General features: G+C 45.6%; 1 protein-coding gene and 4 pseudogenes across 3 annotated transcripts; 2 read left to right on the top strand and 3 right to left on the bottom strand.

Annotated features, from left to right (window-relative positions):
• The first annotated feature begins 16 nt into the window (after nucleotides 1-16).
• LOC148702377 (uncharacterized) lies at nucleotides 17-1,408 on the top strand. Its single transcript, XM_089927677.1, has 5 exons — nucleotides 17-174; nucleotides 253-651; nucleotides 738-839; nucleotides 925-1,242; nucleotides 1,352-1,408. The coding sequence occupies exons 2-5, from the start codon at nucleotides 526-528 to the stop codon at nucleotides 1,406-1,408; spliced, it is 603 nt and encodes a 200-aa protein (XP_089783803.1). The 5' UTR covers nucleotides 17-174; nucleotides 253-525.
• A 3,020-nt stretch (nucleotides 1,409-4,428) lies between these two features.
• On the bottom strand, nucleotides 4,429-6,427 carry LOC103712482 (cytochrome P450 89A2 pseudogene; annotated as a pseudogene). The gene has a single exon (XR_015973872.2). The product of XR_015973872.2 is annotated as a cytochrome P450 89A2 pseudogene (transcript).
• A 4,198-nt stretch (nucleotides 6,428-10,625) lies between these two features.
• LOC149751130 (cytochrome P450 89A2 pseudogene) lies at nucleotides 10,626-12,028 on the bottom strand (annotated as a pseudogene).
• A 2,016-nt stretch (nucleotides 12,029-14,044) lies between these two features.
• Nucleotides 14,045-15,790, bottom strand: LOC149751129 (cytochrome P450 89A2 pseudogene; annotated as a pseudogene). Its single transcript, XR_016398712.1, has one exon. The product of XR_016398712.1 is annotated as a cytochrome P450 89A2 pseudogene (transcript).
• Nucleotides 15,791-17,028: 1,238 nt separating this feature from the next.
• Nucleotides 17,029-20,910, top strand: LOC149751128 (WD repeat-containing protein LWD1 pseudogene; annotated as a pseudogene).

The following is a 20,910-nucleotide window of genomic DNA, read 5'->3' as shown; positions in this document are numbered from 1 at the left end:
CAGAAGATTGTCGTCCATTGCAACGAGCTGGGGCAGCCCATCAAGAATGCTGCAAGCATTTTATCAACTTTTTTAGGATCGGTTGCGCGGAAGGGACAATTGTGTCCACTCAACTATACGAAATGGAACGAAATGCTTCCTTCGTATAAGGTTGAGCTTCTTAGAGTTGTTGAGGTAAAGAATTGAATTTGCTTACTATCTTCAATTATTTTTTGATTTAACATTGATATAACATTTTTGACTTTGATGTAGACAAAATTTGTCCTTCCTGCAAATAGCCATGATTGGGTGCTGAAGTCCGTCAACCGCAAATGGAAAGAATATAAGGCGAAGCTAAAGGCGGATTGGAAGCACGAGGGCATGACTGAAGAGGAGGTGGCCCGTGTTTGTCCTCCAGATGTAATCTCTCATCAGTGGAGGGAGCTTGTCCACTACTGGTTTTCCGAGAGAGCTCAGATTGTGTATATTTTTTCAATACCTTAGATTGTATTTACTATTATTATAGATTAGAAATTTATACATTTTATGCATTACATTGTTTATTGTTTTTCGGGGAAGACATATTCCAATATTGGTAGAGCTGCTCGAGCATCACAGACTGTTCCTCACACTTCAGGCTCCATGAGTTATGCGAGGCGTAGAGCTGAATTCGTAAGCTTTCTTGAAATAATTTAAATTTATTTTAAATTATTCTATCATATAGCATGAATACTCTTGAAATATACTTTTTGTTGTAGATGGATGATAATGGGAGGGAGCCTGGTAGGGTGGAGTTTTATAGGATGACTCACACCCACCGAGATGGCAGCTTTGTCCGGGAGGAGTCAAGAGATATAGTTGTATGTATTCATCTTTGGCTTGTGCTGTATTTTTTTTGGTTTTATTATTGGCATACATTAATTTGAATTTTTTTGAGAGATATAGGATAGGGCAACAAATCTTATTTCGGAGCGCGTCGGGGGGTCATCATCATCCGACGCGACCCATAATATTGAAGCTGAAGTGCTCGCTGAATTGATGGGCCCAGAGCGTTATGGTCGAGTGAGGGGTTACGGCGTTGGAGTTACCCCCACTCAGTTGTCTTCAGTGGGCACATATACAAGAAATGCCAGAGAATCTAGTAACACTGCAGAAGTTCGTCGGCTTCAAGCAACTATTGATGAGTTGAAGCAAAACCAAGCAAATTTGCAGTCTCAGCTTACGAATATTTCTTCCATGTTACAACGGTTTCTCCCTTCTCAGGTAAATAATTATATATATTTTAATATTTTACATATTATCAATTATGATATATGAGTTAATGTATCACATTATTCTTAACTTCTAAAGTTTTTTTTTATTTTTTTTGTAGATTCCTGATACTTCAAACGCTAGTAGAGATGATGATAGAGCTGAATCCCGTCCCTGATGCATTCTAGATTATCTTTTATGAGTTTGATATGTATATGTTTCTGCTTTTTCAGAATACATTGTAATTTGCTTTTTCAGAGTACATTGTAATTTGCTTTTTCAGAGTACATTGTAATTTGTATGGCAGCTTTTCTGATATATGAGTCAAAAACATGGAGTTTTAATCAGATATATCAATATTCATATTTTGAATGATCTGAGTATTTGTGTCAATGTATCAATGTAATACAGGTTCATATTGTTATAATATATGTTTTGTAATTTGTATTTTATAATACTGATTATCGTTTTATTTTTTTTTTAAAAAGACAATTCCCGACGCTTTTAAGCGTCGGTAAAAAAGACCGGCCATTGAGCAATTTCCGACGCTTAAAAGCGTCGGTAAATCAGAAATTGCCGACGCAAAAAAGCGTCGAAGAAACGGAGACAATTGCCGACGCTTTTGCGCGTCGGTAAAAAAGGTCGTGGCAGCAGCGGTAATTGAGCAATTTCCGACGCTTAGAAGCGTCGGGGAAAGGTTAATGCCGACGACGCTATACAAGCGTCGGTAAATCACGAATTGCCGACGCAAAAAAGCGTCGGGGAAACCGCTCTGTCGGTTTATCGCCGACGCTATATGAGCGTCGGTAAAGCCATGTTTTTGCCGACGCTTTACTCAAGCGTCGGCAAAAACTTTTCCCACTCTGGTATATCCGACGCTTTGCCAACGCTTGGCTTTGCGTCGGGGGTATTTTAGCCGACGCTAATTAGCGTCGGCAAAGCTCGAAAAATGCGTCGGAAAAGGCCTAGTTTCCTGTAGTGTGTCCAGCTTTACATCTTCAATTACAAGAGATCCAAATCAAGCTAGTATTATTCAGCGAAAAAACTACAAAATGTTTCCCTTTGAGTATAAATATAGCACACAAACACATACGCATGGTTGCATTATTATTGATTCGGAAGACGGAGAACCTGCTATATAAGTGATATTTGTATGGTTTCTTAACTTGGATTTTGTTGGTTGTTAAAAGTATTTGTAGGTTTAACGGGCATATGACATTCCGCATATTTTTAAATAAATTTTTAAAAGTATTTTGCACTTATTAATTTTTTTTATTTTTCTAAAAAAGGCTTCCTTCAGTAAGTTCGTCTTAGGCCTCCAAATAAATTGGGCCGCCCCTGATAACATATATATGTGGATGGATTTTATATTATTATATTTCTTCTTTTCTAGGCGAAATCCATCACCACAGACGACTTCCACGGAAGACGGCAAGAAATCAGTTTGGACCATAACACTTGGGCTACCAATTATGGCCTGAGATCAAATATTTCAGCCTTGTTGCAAGTTGAGCACTCAATATCTGCTTCTTGTTTGCTGTGAATACTTCAAACATACGCATGCAATAAGCTTCATTGAAACGGTAGTGACCATCCCTTGCTCCATGATATTTGGACTATGATGAGGGATGGATGGGTCTTTCGGGCCAAGCATATTTATTGGAAAGCCAATGATGCTGCAAATTGAGTGGCTGCGTATGTAGCCTGTTACTCCGGAGATACCTTGTGGACTGGAGATAGAAAGTTGCCCTTGGCACTCCGAGATATCCTATTTTTTGACTTTATTAGGTATATCCGTATCCATCAGGTATGATCCATCCATCCGAGAAAAAAAAAAAAAAAACTCCCGCTTCAAAATGCACCCACCGGAAACAAAGTGCACACAGATTTCCTAGTCGCGATCCATTCGCTTCCGGTGCACAGGTTTAGGAGAAGAATCACCGACTCTTGTGGTGTGGCCAATGCCTCTATATGAGAAGCAGACAATCGCATTCCTACTCCTTTTTAAAGTCCCCTGCTTCTCCAGATCTAAAGAAGCAACCTTAATTTCTTAAATCGACTCGGTCATCCACCTTATCAAACTTTAGATATGTTTTTCCTTATATTATGTTGCAAGATAAAGCTACACTTGACTCCATCCGTTCCCCTTGTCAAATGTCTAAAAGTGCACATCTTCCATTTGTTCCTTGAACTTCATATCTTAAGTTCAATTATCCTTCTAGCCTTCTAACTAGGATCAATAGTTCCTCCTAGAGTTCATACTTATCACACTTGCAGCCAGTTTGAGCTCTAAGGCTTCCTTATTATATTCTTTGTTTGGAATAGTAGTGCTGAGACCAAAATAGAAATATTGTGGAATAAACTAAGCCAAAACCAAAATCAACTAGAATCAATATTCACACAGGTAATATATCAAACACCTTGAGACCAAAAAAAGAACATACCAAATTTACATTGGAAAAAACCCTCCAGTGTAGAAGGAAAAAACTACGGGGCAAATCCGGTCAATCTACTATAATAAATATAGAGTTTATAATGCTCAAATTTATGCCCAAAACTTGAGTCCTCAACAAATTAAAAAAACTCCAATATCATCTTCCTAAGAGTAACAATAATCTCACCCACACCACCGCAATATAATGAACCCAAGAATCTAATAAAATCCCTAAAAATGAATACTACAATTCTCAATAACATCCAATATAACTCTAGATATAAACTAATTTATTAAATGTCCCTGTGAAAAGCCACATCCAAGGAAGACAAAAAAAAATTATTTTAAATTTCTGAAAAAAAAAAAACGATAATGGTACGAAGGTTTGAGACCACTTCAGCCGCTCTCCCCTTCTCTCTCTTTTTTTTTTTTTTTTTGTCTTTTCCTTCCGCTCTCTCTCCCTTTTTTTTTTTTTTTGGGTTGGATGTGCCGCCCCTTGTTGCCGCAGGCCTCCAGGTTCACGCGTATTCTTTTTCTCCACGCGCACTCCCACGCGGTTCTGCCAACAAAAACAAGAAAGAGATGCCCTAGTGGGCTTTCTGGGCCTCCCAAAATGGGGGGAAGCGACGTACAAGTGGGAACACTGTAGTACCATTCACTCATGGCTTAGTTTAGTTTTTTAAGTAGAAAGGACCGTGGTTATGGTTACACAACTAGAGTAGCTCCCTTCCAAGTATTCCCATCCATCCAAACCTCGATAAAAGTGGAGTTTTGTAACATATCATTCATAGAATATGGAAGCCAACTTATCGAGTATTACAGGAGCACCACGCGCAGCCATTAAAAAAAAAAGGGAAAAAAAAAGGAAATTCAAAAAGAGAATTTCTGCACTAGAGACCGCTATATCTTCGTCCGTGGAAGTATGCAAGCCCGGAGGGGGTTCTTCATGACAACAGTGAATTCTGGCTTCTCGGACAAGTCCACCTCCTCCCCCTCCACGGACTTCCACTCGAATTCCCTCACCAAATTGGCCACAAAGCACTCGAGATGCAGCATGGCGAGACCGATCCCCGGGCATATCCTCCTCCCCACCCCAAACGGCATCATCTTGATCTCCTTGCTCCCGGTTATATCCACCCCCTCCCCTGAACCCCCGGCCAAGAATCTCTCCGGCTTGAACTCCATCGGCTCCTCCCACACCTTCCCATCCCAACCAATCTCCGCCACCATGAAATTAATCGAAGCCCCTCTCGGTATCAAATACCCATCCAAGACCACGTCCTCGGTCACCGTGTGCGGCAGCACGAAGTGGCCCGGCGGATGCCGCCGCAGCCCTTCCTTGATCACTGCTTTCAGATACGGCATCTTCTGCAAGTCTTCCTCCTTAATCTCCTGCGCGTCACTCCCCACCGCCCCTTCGATCTCTTCCCGTAGCTTCGACTGTATGTCTTGGTGCTTCACCAAGTTCGCCATGATCCACTGCAATGCTGTCGAGGTTGTGTCGGTGCCTGCGTTCAGAAACTCCGAGCACAAGGCGACAATCTCCCGCTCTGTTAACCTCCTCCCCCCTTCTTCTGAGAGTTCGATGTCAAGAAGGGAATCGACATAGGAGTAAACGAACCTTTCTTCTTCGCTCTTCTGCCGTTGTTGCTGTTTCTTGAATTCTTTTCGGGCTCTGATCAATGGGACAAATAGCTCTTCCTGTCTCTGACTCATTTGGAGAACTGTGTTTATCCTATCTCGGAAGACGTACCTCGAAATTCTTGGAGCGAAGGCGAGGACGTTGAGTTTATTGCTGTAAAGGAGGAGGCTCTTTTGTGCGATCTCGATGTCCTTGATGGCCTTCTCGTCTAACTTCTCGCCGAAGCACATGAGAACCAATAAACAGAACATGGCGAATTGAAAACTCTCCACGGCAGTGACCGCGCCGGCGTCGTTCGAAGCGGCTTGGGATCGGAGGTGGTTGGAGAGGACTTGAAGGACCCAGGCGCGGCCGTGGGCATAGACCTTGACGCGGGAGGAGTGGAGGATCTCGGAGATGAGGTTGCGGCGGAGCAGGCGCCAGAGGGGGCCATAGGCGGCAGCGGAGATCAAGTGGTCGCGCCCGAGGAACCGGAGGGCGGGGAGCTGGGGCGTGCGGTCGGAGAAGGTGGCTCCATGCTCGACGAGGGCCCGGTGGGCGAGGGTGCGGTCGGAGATGAAGATAGCGGGGCGGGAGCCTACGTGGAGGGTGACGATGGGGCCATACTGAGCGTGGAGCTCCCGGAGGATGGTCTCCACCTCTTGGAAGGACCGTCGGAGCCAGAAAAGGTTGCCGATGATCGGCACGGCCGGGGGGCCTGGGGGGAGCCTTTTCTTCTTGGTTGCATGGTGGAGGAGAAGACTGAGGGCCGTGGCAAAGGAAAGGGAGAGCAGGATGAGGAGCCAAATATCCATGTCTTGCTCCTTCCTTAATTAATTTCTGGGTGCTGCTAGTTTCTGCTGTGGCCGTAAAGAGATGTGAAATTTATACACAGGTGATGGTGGATTTTAACGCGATTTGTATAAATCTGGTCATCGTTAAACGGCATTCAGTCAGCGGTGGCTGGCGGCTTCTTCACTTATTTGATTAAAATAAGTGAAGACTGAGGAGCGTTTTGGCTGGGGAGGGTTGCTTTCGCTTGTCTTTCTCTTCAGCGTTCACGCACAGCGCGTGTACGCATTGCTTAAAATCTGGTCCTTCTAACGTTACATGGCCCTTATCATGAAACTACAACTGATGACAACATAAGGTTGCTACCAGCTAGTTTAAATTTTAAAGGATGTTTTGGTTATCAAAACTAACACAAGCAAGTAAAATGTCCGCAATTCAAGCAGGGTATCAACAGAAAGTAGCTCTATCTTATTGGCAGTTAAGCTAATCCCAATTAATATGGGATGATGGCGTTACTGGATCCTTCAGGAGAAAGGATTTATCTCTTATGAGATTGATTGAAACATTTACCTGTTTATTTTGGTCCACACGAAGAAAAGTCTTATAATTAGTCTGTGTTCTAGATCTCCGACTTGGTGCTTGTAAAATAATTGGCCATCAAGTTTCTTGGTCGTTAAGCATCTTTTCCCATCCGGTCACAAAATAATGGGTGCGTGACGCAAGTGCTTAGCTACGCAGCCTGGGACCGTTTTTGGTGAGGTTAACGTGGAGACACGGCTGAGCGCAAGAAAAAGAAGAAATAAAACAAATGAGTCTCTCTCAATCAAGATCACATAAATACCAAAGATGCATACCGTCCCATACTTCTCATATTTAACCTTTAGCATACCCATAAAGCTAAAAATCCAATAAGACCATTTATCACAACCCAAAAAAATAGCCATGTTATTTAGATTCTTTTACCATATATAAGTACCTAAGATCTATTCAATATATAACTAATGTGGGACTAAATATACGTCTACAACCACCAAGGTGGTAGCCTGGTGTTAAGGGAGCTTGGACTCCATCCGAGTTATCCGGGTTCGAAACGCGCGGGCGTCGATTAAATCAGGAGACCGCATGCCCCACGTCCGGATGGCTTTATGTGGATATGCTTTCATTCCATCAGTACTGAGGTGGCGCTTGGGTGACGTACTCACACGTGGATGGCCTAATGGGTTTTCCACGGGTTAGAGAGAGCACGCAGAAATTTGCAACCCATATCGAACATTTTCTGATGGAAGGGAGGTCCAGTGAAGATTGCTATGCAGGTGGGGTTCTGCCCCTCCCCCTTCCCTCCTATTTTAAACAAAAAAATATATATACGTCAACACCGGTTATTACAAATATTTTACCATAATAGATATAAAAATCTAGATAGTGAAACAAATATTTTGCCACAATCCCCAGCTTCACTAATATGCCCGCTACCACACTTGATTTATTGTAGGACAGATCATTCCTCGATGAGGGAGGCTACAAGGTGAGGTGTTAAACTCACGGGTGGAACACAGGAAGCTGCGATCATCATCCAAACTTGTATATCAGCAACCACTTATTTGATTATGTTATCACAAAAGGAGAGAGTACGATCATATTACCTTTCATGTATAAAATTAATATATCTCCAAAAATTTTAGTTCGTTGGGTTATTTGTCCCCATGTTGAGGTCAAGCAAGAATGTTTCCTCTATGATTTTTCAAAGTCGTCCATCTTGCGTCGTCATCCTCCCAAGTACTTTTCAATTTGGTTCGCGAATGAAGGTAGCTGTCGACGTCTAATACGAAGGTGGGTTGGTTCACATGGGCACATTGCACTTTCGTATCCTTGAAATGTGGCCGTCCAATTAAGTCTCCTCCCATCTTGGTAGCATCTAGATTGCCTCTTTGTGAACGTCAACAATTTGCCTCCTTACCAAATTGTCTCTCTCCATGATGGGCTGTATCATTCTGGTGTGGTTGGTTCTGAGTTCGATTTCGGTATACCTGCTGGCGAATATTCAGGTGCCGATCTCTTTGTTGAGGGCTCTACAGCAACTGTTCAGAGAGTTCATGTGGGGCAGGCGAGAGAGCAGGCGAGGCATTCACCTGGTGGCATGGGAGGTTGTCTGTTAGCCGCTTAGACAGGGGTCAGGAGGTTTTGTCTTTGTTGGTGCGGCGAGAGATTCTAGCAGCTCGGCGCGGCTAGGTTTCTTCTAGAGCCGGATAGTCTATGGTGTGCCCTATTGAGGGCGAAGTATGGTGGTCTTTCGACGCAGGGGGAGCTCTGGAGTGGGCGGCACTGTTCTTTTAATTTGGCGTGAGATTTGCTCCTGTGTGCCCTCAGTGCTTCCAGTGATCAGGTGGATGGTTGAAGATGGGCAGTCCATTGACATTTTGGAGGATCGGCGGCTAACAGAGCTACTACTCAGTAGGCTGCCGACGATGGTCGATTCTACAAGACTGGTCGGTCGCAGAGTCAGGGATCTGATGATCCCTGGCCAGGGCCAGTGGGATGAGGCCGTGATCAGGGAGGCTTTTGGGACACAGCTTGCGGAGCGGGTGCTGACCATTCCGATTCCTCAGGAGGGGCCGAATAGGCAGGTGTGGGCGGCGACTGGGTCAGCTAGGGTGAGGACAGCTGATGTACATGCGTTGTTGGAGGGTGAGCCGGCCAGGCGCTGTGAGGTCAGGTGGATTTGGAGATGCGGGCTCATCCGTAGGTGGCACTTTTTATTTGGAAGGTGGTCTGGAACTGCCTATTGACTAGGAGGATGCTGGCTAGGAGGGGGATGGGGGTGTCTTTGATGTGCATGGACTGCCTAAAGGCGGTGGAGACTATTAGCCATATGCTTTTTGAATGCCCGCGAGCAACTCAGGTCTGGAGGAGGGCATCCTTCCCAGGGCTAACTTATGGTGTGGGAGATTTTCTACGGCAGGTGAGGATTGCCTTACAATCGCCGAGCACTGCTGGATGGGATACTGCTGCTGTCTACCTGGCGTATCATATCTGGCTAGACAGGAACGCTAGAGTCTTTAAGGGGAGGAGGGCTCTCCTGAGGTCTGTTGTAGAACGGGCTCTCTGTCAGGCAGTGGAGATCGTGGAGGCCACTGAGGTTGATTCATCTGGGATAGCTAGGGATATATGGGACCCCCTCTTCGTTACCACAGCGTCTGGATTTGTCTTTGTCTCTTGGAAGCTCCCATACTCTGGCTACCTAAAAGTAAACTTCGATGGAAGGTTGCCCGACGGTATCAATCGGGCAAGAGTGGCTTTTGTCATCAGAGATCATGGCGCCAGACTGATTGCAGCAGGGGGTTGCCGCTCCTTCGAGGCCTCGGCTTTTGGAGCGAAGTTCAAGGCAGCCTGGTAGGGCTTTCTTATGCGAGATATATTTTGCAGGCAAGCTGTATCATTCTGGAGAGAGACTCAGCTTCCCTAATAGTACGCCTCAGGGAGCTGGGGCGGAAGGAGGTGGAGCATCTGCTTCTGAGTGATATTCACTGGATATTACAGGAGTGTCGGGTTCTTCAGGTTGGGCATGTCTTTCGGAAGGCGAATCAGGCGGCTGACTGGGTTGCCTCCTTCGCTGCACACTACTTCAGAGAGTTTTTCTGGACTCAGCAGTCTTCTGTTTCATTTGCTTTACATTGTTTGCTTGATGCTGATGTAGCTAGTAGTGCTCATGCTAGGATAGTGTGAGCTGCCGATTTACCAAAAAAAAAAATGTTCCAAAAAGAAATCATTAGTTTGTTTGATTATATCACTAAATTGTAGAATTGATCAGTCAAGTCTTCTACGTATACTTTAGCTGCAATCAGCCTCTTCAATGACCGAGGAATTGCAACTTTATTTCCTTCAACTACAGCTTCTGTTCAATCTCTGCTTAATATCATTTGCCTGCTTATTGTCATTTGCCAAGTCTCGAGCTTCAGCCATTAACAAGATGGTGGTTCAACTGAAGTACTTTTATCTAAGTTTGCTAAATTTTCAATGGCACAGTATGCTGCCTCTGAAGGACTGTTCTTGTTTCTTCATTTAGTGGAGCCTCACAACAAAGAAAGAAAGCATTCTGATAGGAAGATAAATTGAATCAAAGACTATTATGATAGAAAGCTGAACTTAATTTCTAACCATTAGCCGGGTGCGAACTTCTCCTCATCATATTACTAACTGTTTCATCTACTTTTTCTCACTAGTTATTACTTATTTCCCTTTTGCCTTCGCATTGTACATTCCATTCCTATCTTCTTTGACTCCCATGTAGATACTTCTCTCACATATTCAATAAATTGGGTCGCTCAACCTCCCCTTCCCTCAAAAAAAGAAAAAAAAAAAAGTATGTTTGCTTATCAGAAAAACTAAATTAAAAAAAAGAAAAAAAATCTAGTCAAATTTAAAACATCTATTTTTGGAACTTATGCAGCTAGCAAATTTGATTTTTCTAAATTCTTTAGTTTTTCAGCTTCTTTTTTAAGAAACCAAAAATAGTTCCATGCGCGGTCATTGGTGCTAAATATGTTGATGTACGTATAACATGATCAAACTTTATTCAGTACAAAGTTATGGAATTTAAGAAAATAGATACAAAGCACTAGCTTCACAATATTTACTACTTCCTCGTACAGATCCGAGCACGGAGAGGATTCTCCATGGCCACAGTGAACTCCAGCTTCTCGGACAAGTCCCCCTCCTCTCCCTCCAAAGCCTTCCACTCAAACTTCCACACCAAATTAGCCACAAAATACTCGAGATGGAGCATAGCCAGCCCGAAACCCGGGCACATCCTTCTCCCCACCCCAAATGGCATCATCTTGATCTCCCTGCTCCCCGTTATATCCACCCCTTCCCACGCCCCCCCAGCCAAGAACCTCTCCGGTTTGAACTCCATTGGCTTCTCCCACACCTTCTCATCCCACCCCATCTCTGCCACCATAAAATTCACCTCCGCTCCCCTCGGTATCAAATACCCATTCAATGTCGCGTCCTCTGTCACCGTGTGCGGCAGTAGAAAGTGCGCCGGCGGGTGGCGCCGCAGCCCTTCCATGACCACTGCCTTTAAATACGGCAACCTCTGCAAATCCTCCTCCTTAACCTCCTCCCCATCACTCCCCACCACCCCCTCGATCTCTTCCAATAGCTTTCTTTGCATGTCCTCGTGCTTCACAAGGTTGGCCATGATCCATTGTAACGCAGTCGCCGTCGTGTCAGTGCCTCCACTCAAGAGCTCAAAGCAGAGGCTTACCATCTCACTCTCGGTGAGTTTCCGCCCTCCCTCTTCCTCCGGAAGAGAAAGATCAAGAAGAGAATCGACGTAAGAGTAAATAAATCTGTCTTCGTCTGACTGCTGCTTTGGATTCCTCCGAGCTCTTATTAGTGGGACGAAGATCTCCTCCTGCTTTCGCCGGCCTTCTACTATATATTTTGTTCCACCTTCTCCGAAAGAGGAGCTTGGTGATCCGGGGAAAGAGCGCAAATATTGGGAACTCGGTGAACGCTAAAAGCAGAACCGTCTGCACGGTCTCGATCTCTCTGATCGCCTTCTCGTCCAATTTCTGGCCAAAGCAGATGAGTACCAGCAAGCAGAACATGGCGTACTGGAAGCTCTCCATGGCCACCACAACCCCGCCGCGAGTCTCAGCCTCGGCTTTGAGCTTGTTGATGAGTATTTCGAGGACCCACCGGCGAGCTGGGGCGAAGAGCTTGACACGGGATTGGTGGAGGATCTCGGTGTTGAGGTTGCGGCGGAGGAGGCGCCAGAGGGGGCCATGGGTGGCAGAGCTGATGTTATGCTGCCCGCTAGAGAGGAAGTGGTTGGGCTCCACGGCCGGAGGGCGGTCGGCGAAGGTGGCGCTGCTGTGGACGAGGGCTTGGTGGGCGAGGTGGCGGTCGGAGATGAAGATGGCTGGGCGAGAGGTGATGCGAAGCATTACGACAGGGCCATGCTGCGCATGGAGATCTCGGAGGATGTCTTCGATGTCGAAGATGGATTTCCTCAGCCATAGGAACCTGGCAAGGAAGGGAATGGCGGATGGACCTGGCGGAAGCCTTCTGTTCTTGTGGGTGTTGAAGAAGAGAAATTTTAGAGCTAAGCAAAGAATTGTGGATAGGAGAATGAAAGAAGAGGCATCCATTGCTAATGGCTTCTTCTACTGGATTGGTTGTGGTGATGGATGGGGATTAATAGGAGATGGATGCCGTCGTGCTTCTCTCACTTCTTTATCCATTTTGGAAGTGAAGGATTAAAGAAGTTGTGTCGGCGTTTGTTTTTTTTTTTAAAGTAAAAAAAAAAGGAGGCAGACTACCAACGGAGCGTTTGGATAGTCAAGATCAAAAAAGATGGTGTCGATGACCTAGTCAAATAATGATCAAGGAAGAAATTTTTTTAGTTCTTGTTGCTATATATATCCTATGTTGAAATAAAATTTTTTATTTCCAACACGGCATAGCCTTTGTCATAGACTCATGGTTCCCTTATATCCCAGAGAATGCAGGTCGTGCTCAATCCATTCACCAACCGCACTCAATTTGAATTCTTGTGTGTTCCTGTGGTGATGGTGATGTATGATGGCTACATTGAGACCAATGCTTTAACAAGATAAAACCTCATCATCATATTTCATGTTTCTATAAATAATAATAATAATAATAAATCATAAGATATATTTTTTATTTTTTCTTAAAAATAGTTTTAATAATAATATCAAATATCATTTAAAAATATTTTTTTGCTTTAACATAGTAATTTCTTATAGCAATACTAAGTACTCCCTTGATTATGATTTGTGCTTGCTAGTTGGTTATATCAAAAGAATATATTTTTCTATTTGGTGATGAAGTCTTCGTTTTGTGGACATTGAAAATGACATCTGTTTACATTACTTTCTGAGGCTAGACTAAGCAAGTTCAAGTTCAAGTTCATTCACTATATTGAATTCCCAGCAAAGAATTTCAACATTTTTAAGGCATCAGGCAACATCAAAAGTCATCCTTGGGATAAGAAAGCATGATATTATAATTTACGTCTCTTTCACCCCACATTAATTTAAATCAAACTTCAACCACATACTTGTCTTTGGCCCGGAGATGAAGGTATATATGGGTGACTATGATGAACTTGATAGAAGACTAGGAGATGTCACTAGGTGACTTCGATATCTTCAGTGACCTTCACGTTTATTTACTAATTGAAGCATACGAGGAGCAGCAAGCGGAATATGGTATGTTAAAAGCTCTCCCTGAAATATTAGATCCACCTAAAAGTGTAGAGGTAATTTACTAAGTTGTTAGCTTTTTTTTTTTGTCTTTTTCAGATAGTGAGAAGTAGCACAAATTGGGTTATAGGATATGTATCGAAGGATTAAGAATTAGTTTGGTTTCTATGTCTGATCAATTATATGTTTGGAAAAGCTATGGTGTAGGAACTTTAGAATATTTCAACAGCAGTACCTTAGTTTCTTTAAATTAATATTACAAAATTTAATACAAGAATTCTTTTATTAAAAGTATCTATGCTCCAAATGGCACCGTTGCCTGTCAGTTATTGCACGATGGATCTGTTCTTGAACTTTAAAATTCTCAGACAGACCTTGCGTACTTTTCTTTTCACACACTTGCTGCAGCATAAACATGAGTTCTCTTCAAACAGGATTTCTTAAAATCCAGAAAACTTGAATTGCCAAACTCATAGCTAAGGTATCTAACAAGAATCGGATTTGTATTGTGCAACGTTTGCCATTAAAGATGTCATTACGAATGAATGTTACTGGAATCTAATTCTCCGATCTTCTTCTGAACTCACTTTCCTGCAGAATGGTGTTGTATGTGCGAGGAGCAAGGAATATCGTTATCCGCTGCATATAATTTGTAGGTCTTAGAGTTGAGAGACGGAGAGGCGGCCTCCCTCCTCACTCTAATCATTTATCTATTAAAAATGTACTCTGCTATTTGTTCAAGTCCCTGCATATAATTTTATTCAAGACAAAAGAGCCCTGCATATAATATTACAGAGTAGCTTGCAACACTTCGTCTCTATCTCACCTTGTTAACATGAACGAAAGGCAAGATTGATTTCACTCATTTCTTCTCGGAAGGATTCGAGCTCGAAGAGGATTCTTCATGACAACAGTGAGATCGAGCTTCTCAGAAAGGTCCACTTCTCCTTCCACAGCCTTCCATTCGAAATCTCTGACCAAATTGGCCACGAAGTATTCAAGATGTAGCATCGCCAGCCCGAGCCCCGGGCATATCCTCCTCCCCACCCCAAAAGGCATCATCTTGATCTCCTTGCTCCCGGTTATATCCACCCCCTCCCCTGAACCCCCGGCCAAGAATCTCTCCGGCTTGAACTCCATCGGCTCCTCCCACACCTTCCCATCCCACCCCATCTCCGCGGTTGTAACATTAATCGCCGCCCCCTTCGGTATCAAATACCCGTTCAAGGTCACGTCTTCCGTGACCGCGTGAGGCACCACGAAGTGGGCCGGTGGGTGCCGCCTCAGCCCTTCCAAGATCACTGCCTTAAGATACGGCATCCTCTGCAAGTCCTCTTCCACAATCTCCTCTGCGTCGCTCCCCACCGTCGCTTCAATCTCTTCCCATAACTTTTTTTGTGCGCCTGGGTGCTTCACGAGGTTCGCCATGATCCACTGCAAGGCTGTGGTGGTGGTGTCTGTGCCTCCTGCCAAGAACTCCGAGCAGAGGCTCACTAGCTCACACTCACTGAGCTGCCGCCCTCCCTCCTCGGGGAGTCGTAGATCAAGAAGGGAATCAACGTATGCGTAAGCAAAGCTGCCTTCCCCGTGCTGCTGCTGCTGCTGCTTCCGCTCTCTGCGTGCTCTTATCAGAGGGACGAACTGTTCCTCTCGCCTCTTGTGCAGCACTAGCAGCAAATTCCATCTTTCTCGGAAAACAATCTTGGTGACTTTGGGAAGGAAGGCAAAGACGTTGAACTTCGCCAGGGACGAGAGTAAATGTCTCATGGTGGCTTGGATGTCATCGGTGGCCTTCTCGTCCAATTTCTCGCCAAAGCACATGAGGAACAGCAGGCGGAATATGGCGTACCGGAAGCTCTCCATGACCACCACCACTCCACCGCCGGCCTCGGCCTCGGTTTTGAGCTTGCTGACGAGTATTCGGAGGACCCAGCGACGGACGGGGGTGAAGAGCTTGAGGCGGGAGGGGTGGATGATCTCGGCGTTGAGGTTGCGTCGGAGGAGGCGCCAAAGGGGCCCGTAGGGGGCGGAGCTGATGTTGTGGCGGTTGCTGCTGAGGAGGCGGCCGGACTCGGTGGCGGGGGGGCGGTCGGCGAAGGCGGCGCCGGCCTGGACGAGGGCCTGGTGGGCGACTTTGCGGTCCGCGATGAAGATGGTCGGGCTGGAGGTGATGTGGAGGGTGAAAATGGGGCCGTACTTGGTGCGGAGGGATCGGAGGACAGGCTCGATGTCGAAGAGAGTCAGCCGGAACCATTGGAGAGGACTGAGGATTGGTATAAATCTTGGGCCTGGGGGAAGGTTTGGCTTCTTGTGGGTAGTATTTGCTAGTTTGGAGAGAAGGATTTTGAGAGCTATGCAGAGGGTGATACTGAGGAGAAAGAACACCCAATCTTCCATTGTTAACGCTACCTTGGCGTAGGCTCTGGCAGCGGCGGTCTGTGGGAAGGAAGGGAACCTCCGGCTGCAGCCACCATTACTTATTGACAGGCTGATATCCCATCCTTGCCTTGTCTTGGCGTTGGCTTGCGTGGTTTGTAATTCAGAAGACGTGGCATGTTTTTTTTTAACCATAAAAATGCTGCCCCGGATGAGACCTAGTCCAGCCGAGTCCAATAGCCGGGGACTCATGTCCAATTTAATTCAAAATACCTAAATTTAAAACTTAACTCAAAATCAATTAAGCTTTAATATCCAACTTCGGTTCCACCTAGTAAAAATATATATTTAAAATTGATTCGACTCGAATATTAATCGAGCCATATTGGTGCTTGAGTTCAAGCTCAAATTCAATCCTTTATCATAATTTAAAAATCTTAATATAATTTTCTTAGGCACTCTATGCCTATTGGTTTCTTAAAAAAATATCTTCTAGATGACTTCTTGCCTTCTATTCTTGTTGGGGACGGCAAAATCACCTCTTTGATCAGCCATGAGAACGACCTTGTCTTGTAGCTATGGCTTTTGACTCCATCGATTTTGGGTTAGCGGCCGGTTAGTGATATTGACTTATTTGCATGTTATGAAGGAAAGAACATATGCTCGGTCAGAAATCTCAAATAGCTTGCATTAAAAAAGAAAATGTGAGGCTGATCCGCTGATGTGCGTAAACAACTAAAAATTGTTTGTACCAAAAAAAAAGAGCCTATTTCAGAAATACGAAACTAAACTAGAACTAATTTATAAAAAACACCCCAAATGAACTTGAAATGCTCAAGCAAGGGCCCGAGCTTCCTGTAAAAACCCAAAAAAAAAAAGAAAAAAAAGAGGAAAGGGCGGACGGGCCGGCCCGAAAAGACCGGGCCCATCCCCCTTATTACGATCGTGCCCTAGGCACGATCGTGGAAGAAGAAGGGTGAAGGGGGGGGGGGCGCTAAGGTTGATCGCCGGAGGGGACACCGGAGAGGGGATCCGGCCGGCCGCGCTTCGGTGAAGACTCCTCACAATCGAGTGAAGAGCTCTTGGATCCTCGGGTTTCAACTGAGTTGCTCACGGATTCTTCCATCCATCTCTCGCCGGAAAGATCGCCGGAGCACGCCGACAGACCGAGGTAAGTGGGGTTCCCTTCCTTATGTTTCATTTCCAGGACTTAAGGCGGTGATGGTGGGGATTTGGCCGGTGAGATCGTCGGAGGAGGATCCGATACAGGGCTACCCTGTTTCGGCTTTTCTTTTCGGATCTTGCCGCCGGCCGCCGGCCGCCGGGATTGGCCGAGGTCCATGGCGGTGGGGTGGTCGGGATATGGGATGTCGGAGAGGGATTTTCTAGGGTTATTGGAGCAAGAGAGTGATGGATTCGAGATCTTCTTCCCCGTGACTCCATCTCCTCCCTTCTCCCCTTTCCCTCTCGTCGGCGGTGAAGATGGCAACTGGCCACCGGCGGCGACGGTAGCGGCAGTCGTGGGCTGCTTGGGTTGCCGTCGGGTGGGACGGGGACCGAGCCATTCTTATGAGGGCTTTCGGTGGAAGAAGAAGAAGAAGAAAAAGAAAAAGGAGAAGAAAAAGAAGAAGAAGAGGAGGAGACCTCTTCTTCTCTCTTTCTCTTGGCTAGCCACCATCGCCGGCGACTGCAGCAGGGGCGGCCGGCGATGGTTCAGCCAATGGTGACCGAGGGTGGGGAAGGTGAGGGCACAGCCACCCTGGCTGATGTCCTTGGACCAAAAAGGTGGAGGAAAAACCCTTCTCTCTCATCCACCCCTTCTTTTGGTCTCTTCACCGGGACCGATTATCGTCGCGGCGTGGCTGCGGCTATGGCTGGCGACGACGTAGGCTGGTGGTACAAGGTGGGAGTCGGGCTATCCCGACTGCCCTAGATCTGGAAGGATTGAGATATTTGGGGACCTGATGATGGACCCCATAACAGATGAAAATTATGGTTTAGAATATTTTAATATTAAATAATTTAGTTTGTGATTTATAATTAATGCTGTAGGGGAAGAGTCAGTGGTGCCAGGAGATTTTGATCAGGGGACTCAGCACCCCAGTGCGTAGGTTGTGATCCGGATCCGTATTTGAGTCAGTCTACAAATTTCGGTAAGAATCCCTACAATTGAGCACTTTTATTTATGCATATATTGGATTTATCGTTGAATATATTTTTATAATTATGTTGTTATTTGTTTTATGAGCTGATATGACACATATGAGATGTGCATTTTGTTATGAAAATATTGAAATAATTAAATTGGGAAGAATTGACATATTTTTGAGAATTTAAGAAAATATGTGATGTGATTGGAATTTGATTAAACATGTAAAACGAGACATGTAGAATGGGTTGGACTAACCTTGTCATGAGATAGCCTCTACGAGCTTATGCGTAGGATAGCTGCCACGAACTGATACGTGGGATAGCCTCCACGGGCTTACGCGTGGGATAGCCTCTACGAGCTTATGCATAGGATAGCCTCCACGGGCTTACGCGTGGGATAGCTGCCACGAGCTTATGCGTGGGATTTGTGCAGTCTTGGACTGGGACATGAACTTGGTTAGTCTAATGCCAGAAGTGAAAAACTTTGAAACTTGGGAATCAGAGTATTAAGTGAATGGATCACATAATGTGAAAGAGAATTTATATATATATACTGATATATACGCTTGTTGTTTGCTGAGCTTTTTGAATGATGAAATTGCATTTATTTGATGCTTGATTTATTTTATTAATATTTTGTGTGTGGCTGTTGGGATTCTTACTGGGCTGGAAAAGCTCATACTACTCTTACTTTCTTTTTCAGAGGCACTGAATTTGTAGAGTCCATCGGGTGGGACGAGAAATGAGATCGGCATGGAGTCTGACTGCTAGTTAGATAGAAATTAATTTATCTTTTGCTTATGGACATTTGAATTTACGTAATCATTCAGTACATTTTGGTTGGTTTGGTCTAATTACATTAATCTTTGATTTTGGCATTTATGGAATTATCGGAATTATTTGTTTATCTTAGGCCTTGCATGATCTTTAGGGCACTGCTCTAGGGCTCATGTGGCCGGTCGCGTGCCGGACCCGGGAGTTGGGTTCGGGGCGTGACACTTCCTATCTCTCTCTCTGTTGTATTTTTTTTCTTCTTTCTCTATTTTTTCCATCTCTTTTTATAGATGTATGTTTTTCCTACTCCAGCTCATTTCATTTTTAACGAAATGAGGCGGCATTTTCCACCATTTTGCTTGAAAAATCAGAAAATACACCCAAGACTTAGACAATTTTGTACTTAATCCTTTTATATCCATGTCACAACAAAATCGAAAAAGAAAACATAATAACCAAAATTGGCAATAAAGAAAAGAACTAATTGTTAGAGTAAGTGACCCGTGAGTTATTCTTATTCATCTCCAAAAATAGTTTGAGGGCTTCTTACTCTTTCTTGCTTAAATTGTTAAATACGCTTTTAAGAAGCTTTCTTTTTCTGTTTGTTTTAGACTACCTGTTCTTTACTTGATTCAATCAGGGGATTGAATCAAGGGTATATAGGTTTGTTGGTGAGCCTAGGTTGAAACCAACGTGTAAGGGTTCGATTGTGATCCCGGAAAAACAATCGGGTGATTCTAGTCGGTGAGCCTGGGAAAACCGACCGAGTTCGTTGTGACCTCGTAAAACAACAAGTTGGGTTGTGAGCTTGTAAAACAACCGGCTGTAATCCGAGGGGTTATAGTGAATTCCCAAGTGAGGCTTGGGGAGTGGACGTAGGAGCAAGGGATAGCTCCGAACCACTATAAAATCATTGTGTTTGTGATTGCTTGTGTCTCTCTCTTACTTTCATTTCATTCACAGCACATAGCATCTAATTAATCATCTTGCAAAGGTATTAATTAGTCATCCACAAACGTCTTAATTGCAAAATTATTTTAAAACCCAATTCACCCCCCCCTCTTGGGTTGTCTATCTGGGCAACAACAGGAAAATCTAGCATTAGAGGTAGTTGACACTACAGGAAAAGTCGGTTTTACCGACGCTTTTTTGCCGACGCTTTTTACAAGCGTCGGCAATTTTAAAAAGCGTCGGAAAAAAACGACGCTAATACGTGTTGGTGTAATCGCAGGCCTAAGACGACGCTAAAAAGCGTCGTCGGAAGCCAACGATCCAAAATTTATTGCGTGTCCAACGAGCCCCACCTCCCCCTTCGTCCTTTCCGTCTATAATATCTTCTCCGAGAAGCTATAGTCCACAGAGAGAAAGAGAGAGAGAGAGAGAATGGAGCTCCAAAACCTTCGCAATGGCGACCCTCCGAGCCCCGAGCTCGCAGAACCCAACCATGGCGAACACCACCTCGACCCTCCCCTCTCCCCCCTGTGCTTCCCCTCGGACGATGTCGACAGCTCCTGCTCCACTCCCTATGTCAGCGCCCCCTCCAGCCCCGGCCGGCAGATGTGGCAGGAGCTGTGGGGCACCCAGGCGATGGCGTTGATGCTGGCCTGGTGGCCCTCTCCTTCGAGCACCCCTACCCCCCCACCAAGACCATGTTCGTCCCCGACCGCGACTGCCTCTGCCCCGATCTCCTCGCCACCTCTGCCGACTTCCTCCGCATCTGGCGCATATCGTCGAATGACGAAGGCGGCGGTGATGACAACAGCAAGAAGAACAACTCCTCCTCCAAGTCCTCCTCGTCGTCGCGCGTTGAGCTCCGATCCCTCCTCAACGGCAACCGGAACTTCGAGTTCTGCGATCCCCTGACCTCCTTCGACTGGAACGAGGCGGAGCCGCGCCGCGTGGGCACCTCGTCCATCGACACCACCTGCACCATCTGGGACATCGAGCGCGAGGCCGTCGACACCCAGCTCATCGCCCACGACAAGGAGGTCTACGACATCGCCTGGGGCGGCGTCGGCGTCTTCGCCTCCGTCTCCGCCGACGGCTCCATCCGCATCTTCGACCTTCGCGACAAGGAGCACTCCACCATCATCTACGAGTCGGCCGACCCCCCCAACACCCCCCTCGTCCGCCTTGGCTGGAACAAGCAGGACCCCCGCTACATGGCCACCATCATCATGGACTCCGCCAAGGTCGTCGTCCTCGACATCCGCTTCCCCACCCTCCCCGTCGTCGAGCTCCACCGCCACCAGGCCAGCGTCACCTGCCGGAAATGGCCGCGAGGGGGCGGGATCTGA

The sequence above is a fragment of the Phoenix dactylifera genome, chromosome 16 (genome assembly GCF_051530095.1).
Source record: "Phoenix dactylifera cultivar Ajwa chromosome 16, Ajwa_hap1_PhDact_Kaust_v1.1, whole genome shotgun sequence".
Classification (NCBI taxonomy): domain Eukaryota; kingdom Viridiplantae; phylum Streptophyta; class Magnoliopsida; order Arecales; family Arecaceae; genus Phoenix; species Phoenix dactylifera.
Note: the sequence above shows the minus strand (reverse complement) of the source record. Positions and strands in the feature narration are given on the sequence as shown.

Bases quoted from the DNA above. Each gene is read 5' to 3' on its own strand.
- LOC148702377 (XM_089927677.1), top strand. From the start codon at position 526: ATGCATTACATTGTTTATTGTTTTTCGGGGAAGACATATTCCAATATT. The intron at 652-737 runs GTAAGCTTTCTT...TTTTTGTTGTAG, and splicing joins CGAGGCGTAGAGCTGAATTC to ATGGATGATAATGGGAGGGA. The intron at 1,243-1,351 runs GTAAATAATTAT...TTTTTTTTGTAG, and splicing joins AACGGTTTCTCCCTTCTCAG to ATTCCTGATACTTCAAACGC.